Raw genomic sequence first — 6000 nt, 5'->3', positions numbered from 1 at the left:
GCAACTATAGAATGTTATTAGAAATAATTAATTTCTTAGCTAGGATCAAACATTGTCTTAGCAATACATTGTTGTTGCATTTGGTTGCATACTTATTATACTCACTGTATTTGAACAGAAAACATTGGGAGTTCAAACCTTACCAATTATATGTTCTATAACACATACTGTATGTTTACATTTTTTCTACACTGAACTGCTAATTACAAACATATCAAAGATAAAACACAATCTCCAAACTATGTACACAATGCTTAGGGAGACAGAGTTATGTCTGAGTACAACATTCTTAACATTTTCATAGAAGTGTGTTAAATGGTGGTGATGTTTTTTTTTTTTTTTCTTTTCATTACTAGCACATCCTGAAGTGGGTTTTGAACAGATAATGTCTGAATTTGTTGTTCACTGATCTCACCATCATTAAAGAACAAAAACAGCCTTTTATAACCTTACCTTATCCTCCAGTCTGATCAGTCTGGCTCCTACAGTGTAGAAGTCTTTGTCTAGTCCCTTTTCTAAATCAGAAAGTGAGATATGGAGAAGATAAAGTCACCATTACCAATGTTATATCTAGAGAGTAAATCACATAACTGTCAAAAGACTGCCACATTAAACAATACTATCAACATTTTCACCTGATCTCTGGGTGAGTAACCAGACTGAATAGAGAGCACTTAAAGTAAACCTCACATACACAAGAGGCTTAAACCAGTTTTAGGAAATTTACAACTTAAATACGATGCAACAATCAGTTAATCTTTCCTGCTTTAGAGAGCTAATTGTAATGATTTTATATACCTCTGTTAGTGGTCAGCTAAATATTATGGCTAATTTTAGGTGCTAAATTTCTCAGCAGCTTATAAAACATCTCATCTTCTTAAGCAGATGTTGCTTGGAAAATACTAAGTCTGAATATGAAACTATTATGTTTTATCTAGTTGATACAAATTTAACTACTTGGGCAGTCAAGGGCCATTTATTTATTTTTAAGACATCAAAAAAAATCAAGCAATAATATTGGATTGAAGAGCTTAACTGTTTAATTTATTACAACTTGTGACATAATTAACAGTATTACTTTTCTATATAAATGCCTATTTATTTAATTTTGAGAGTAGCAGTCTTGTCCTGAGCTTCTCAGGTATATAAAAGATATTAACATGACACAAAATACAATTTTATTTTGGGGGCAATGTGTTAATTGCCTCTTAGCATGCTTTAATACCAATACCTTATAATGTAATACATTTACTAAAGATCAAAAACTTATCTCATACATATTTTATAATGCACTATAAAGTAAGCTTCTATGAATTAAAAAGAATATATGCTCTGTTAAAAGAGTTTAATGTAAGTATGGTTTATTTACTTTGTCATTTATAGTATCAGCCTTCACCTTTCTTTAGTACTTTCAAACAGTGTATTTTTTCCTAGCTATATGCAATATCCATGAGCATGCCATCCAACAGTCATAAATATCTTTGACCTCTGATCCAGTTTAGTGAACCTTCATCCGATTTTTGTCACTTTAAGCATAATTTAATTCAACAAATAGTCAGAACTATATTAATTATGACTAGCTATGCTGACATGAATGGTAACTGTCTGATAACTATATTTTGTTTTCTTCAGCATACAAATCACAAATGTATCATAGACTGGCATCTCGCAGGCAAATTTGCTGAATGTTATTTTTCTAGACCAAGCTGTTTAAAATACGATTTGGTGAAAAAGAAATATTAATGAGTCAAAATAAATGCTATATAGGCAATATATAAGCAAAAATGGAGCCCTATGTTATACATGCAAAGGAAAACTCTCCTGAACTTCTCTTTTAATTACAGCCAGCATACCTCAGAGAATAGTGCAATGTCCTGAGTAGCAGCAATTTTACCAAAATTCAGATTCATATACTCTGCTATAAGGAAATAATGTTCTGCAAATGTGTCTTTAACAGAGGTGGAGCTCAAGCTAAAATCTTGACTACTTCCCTTTAATTTAATGGGCAGATATGGTTTACCCATTACAACTCCACCAGGACCAGAAAAGCTTCACTGCTGTATCATCACTTTATTAAGTAATTATTTTGCACATGAGCTGGTTTATATTGCATGTGACATTAATTCCTTCACATATGCTTACTAAATAATGGCATACGTTTGAGTTTCAGACTTAATATCCTTCTAAAATGCATGCTATCACAAATACCGTTGTTCTTGTAACTTTCTTAGTTATAAGACCACTATTTAAAATCTGCCACTATTTTGGGCATGTGTCCCCATTATTTTAGGCTTTATCCAGATTTCTTGTTTTAAGAGGTTGAGAGGTATGGTGGTACTCAAAACAGCAGCCTAACTTTTCCATCTGAAACCTGTGATGTAATTATTGCTTAATAATATTGTTCCACATTTGGATTTAGCCTTAGCACTAATTAGTTTATTTCTATGGTTGCTGGACTTAACTATATCCTGTCTTGCAATATCATCTTTTGAAACCACTGTTTCACCATTTAAACTACATTTCAGTGGACCTCATACATAGTAATTGATCCTAGCCTACAACTAATAGCTAGCCTATTGATGTAAAAAAATTTTTTTTTTTACAATCCAAACTAGAATATGAAACAGAAATAATACTAATAAAACAAAGTCCAAATTATCTGAAGCGCAAAATTAGTAATTATGGGAGGTAGATTTACAAGAGCCATTGGTGATTTTTGCCATTTGATTTGGCTCTAGAAAAGGGTAATCTAGTGAGTTTTTACAAAAGTCCCCCCCCCCTTTCAGGTATTACAAATGGCACCACCAAGTGAATGAGCACTTTAAGCATTGAAGCAACCAGTGTGTTATGGTTAAGCTCCCGGGGGGGATGTTTTCAAACACTGAACTTCTTTCCTTAATTAGACCAAACAAAGTAAGTTATTCTCGTAGAAAGACCAGAAAGTGAATTTATTTCAGTATCAGTCCAGTGAAATCATTCAGAAAAGGAAACATTTGCAGCAGAAGCCATTGCCTATCCAATAACAATACTCATTAGCAGATCTCTAGCTGAATCACATGTACCCTCTATCTAGAAATGATCACACATAATCCCCCTCCAGAAAGGTGGGGGCCTCTTATGAACTTACTAACTACCGTCCTATTGCCATTCTCTCTCCCCCTATCCAAGATTTTAGAAAGAATAGTGCACACACAGCTCATGAAATATCTCACCTCACATAACCTACTATCTAGCACCCAGCATGGCTTTTGTCCAGCACAACAACCGCCCTACTTACCTTTACAAACAAAATTAACCAACTTAGAAACAACTCCCTATTTGTATCAGCCTTATTCCTGGACCTGTCAAAAGCCCTTGACATGGCAACCACAACAAACTCATGCAAGTCCTTTCCTCCCTAAATATTAATATCACAATTCTTAACTGGTTCCAAAGCTACCTAGCAGATAGACAACAAGCCGTCCGATGACAACAAACTCTCTCTCACACCCTCCCAGTCTCAATCAGGGTCCCACAATGCTCCATCCTTGGACCTCTTCTATTCTCACTCTTTACCAACCACCTATGCACTGCTACCCCCAAAGCCAGCCTAATCCAATATGCTGATGACTCAACCCTAATCTGTGCAGCTCCTTCCCTTACAACCCTCCAAAACCTTACCCAAGACACTTTCCTCTCAGTGGAAAACTGGTTAACCAACTAAAACCTGATACTTAATCCCAACAAAACTAACCTCATAATCTTTTCTCCCACTAGAACTGCAACCTGCCCCCCAACCTTCAACATATACTCTAAGAATAACACTATCATCACTCCTACTACCCACACCAAACTACTGGGGATAGTAATAGACAAATTAAACCAATACTATACATGCCAAATCCTTTATGGCAAAGCTTTCGAGTCAACACCCTTCGTCAGATGTACTGACGAAGGGTGTTGACCCGAAAGCTTTGCAATAAAGGATTTGGCGTGCATAGTATTGGTTTAATTTACAGTATTTATACAATACCACCAATTTTGTGATAGTAATAGACAACAATCTAAAATTCAACATCCATATAGCCCAAACCATCAAAAAAGTCCACAAGAAACTAGGCTTCCTGTACAGGAATGCCCAGTTTCTAACACCTTCTACATGAATTACCATGGCCAGAACCCACCTGCTATCCACACTGCTGTACGCATCCCCTATCCTCATCAACCTACGTGAATCAAGCCTTAATAAACTAGAGGCCTGCTATAATAAAATATCCAAATTTGCCACAAAATCAATGTACAGGTCACATCACTGCCAATCCCTAAAACAACTCAGTTAGCTTGAACTTCCACATCTCCTACACTTTAACCAACTAAGCCTAGCCCACCAAATTATTCACCACCCAAACAAAACAACAGCACTCAGCCAACTAATCCAACCTTACTCAGCTCCTAGAACCTCCGCTCTGATAATAAATACCTACTACAGGTTTCTAGAGCAAAGAACTCAGCTGGGGAAGGCCTCTTCTCTAACTATACTGCTAAGCTATGGAACACCCTCCCAACTGCTCTTACCTCATATTCCTCTTCAAGACAATTCAAAACACTCCTAAAATCTCACCTATCAAAATCCTGGCTCTGCCCCTGCCTTCCCCCAGGCTAAGCATCATCTAAACACCAACCTCACTCTCACTACCTTCATAGAACTCAGCATGACTGCTCTCTAATCTAACAGCTAACACTGTACCCTCTCAAAAGGAATAATGTACACTCTCTCAATATTTATCATATATTGTAAATACCACATGGTGTTAACTTCTGAAAAATTGGTAGTGTGCATTGGAAATACAAGTGTGCATACATATGTACTGTAAACTCAACAAAAGCTATTATTGCTATAACTCATATTCAGTTACTTATTCACTGGTTAATCTTCAAATTGTCTGAATTTGCTATTCTATGTAATAGTCAGTGTATATATCTGATTATATTAGAATGTACTGTACACTTTCAAACTAATGCCTGATTATATTAGAATGTACTGTAGTCTTTCAAACTATCTTTGTACCACTTGGAGCTTTTCTCCCCAGGCCTCCACTGAAAATGGGCACTTGCCCAGCTGGACCTTCCCGGTAAACAAATGTAAAATAAATAAATAAATAAATATGCTACATGTGCTTTAAAACCAGATCACCACTGTGATTAACTATCCAGCAATGCTACAAATTACCACAAAATCCACCAAGAAAAGCACTGGAGAAACTGAGAAAGTTCTTTTTTTAGCGTAGTTAAAATTTAATGTTCACTATTTGTCCCAAAGACTTCATCAGAAATTAAAAAAATACACTTCCAAATCACTTTTAAACCATTCAAAAAACATTTAACCAACCAGATCATCTCATTAACAAGTCAATTAAATACATAAAAACATTTAAAGGTATGCTACAAAAAATGTACAACTCAAAAGTTTCCACACAGTTAACACAGTTTAAAACACAAGGGCATTCACCCCTGTATATTCACTTTAGTAATTTTCCTATTTTTTTAAGAAACATTTTATGTTCACCATATCATTCAGACCAGGGGGTAAATAAGAAGCAAGTTGAATCTGCCATTCTACCTCTCTTTGTTCAACATAATTTCTAAAATCCCCTCCCCTAAGGTAATGGTTAACAACTTCTACTATAGAAAAAGTAAATTTCTTCCAGTTAGAACATGTCAAAGAATGCTTAAAAAGGGCATTATTACTATGTTTTATTTTTATAGCATACAAGTGCTCTAATACCCATTTCCTTAGACTCCTGCTGGACATGACCACATAAAAACTTGGGCATGTTGCACACAGCGCAAGATACACTATCACTGTTGTACCACAGCTCAATTTTCCAGGGATGGGTATAGTAAACTGTAGATGTTCCAGGAACACAAAGGGACCCTCAGAAATAAATCTGCATACCCTGCACCCTGTACATTTGAACATACCCCCAATTTCACCAGAAGTAAGGGTTGGCCCAAAGTTAT

At 35.6% G+C, this 6000-nt stretch overlaps 1 protein-coding gene across 1 annotated transcript in view; it reads right to left on the bottom strand.

Annotated features, from left to right (window-relative positions):
- Positions 1–413: 413 nt before the first annotated feature.
- Positions 414–6000, bottom strand: part of LOC122814835 (potassium voltage-gated channel subfamily KQT member 1-like) — a 383125-nt gene continuing 377538 nt past the window's right edge. The window contains exon 4 of the mRNA XM_044087127.1: positions 414–515. Within this exon, the coding sequence (XP_043943062.1) occupies positions 442–515 (74 nt within the window). The 3' untranslated portion in view covers positions 414–441. The remainder of the gene's footprint in view (positions 516–6000) is intronic.

This window comes from Protopterus annectens, chromosome 11.part0 (genome assembly GCF_019279795.1).
Source record: "Protopterus annectens isolate FY-2018-M chromosome 11.part0, PAN1.0, whole genome shotgun sequence".
Classification (NCBI taxonomy): domain Eukaryota; kingdom Metazoa; phylum Chordata; order Ceratodontiformes; family Protopteridae; genus Protopterus; species Protopterus annectens.
Note: the sequence above shows the minus strand (reverse complement) of the source record. Positions and strands in the feature narration are given on the sequence as shown.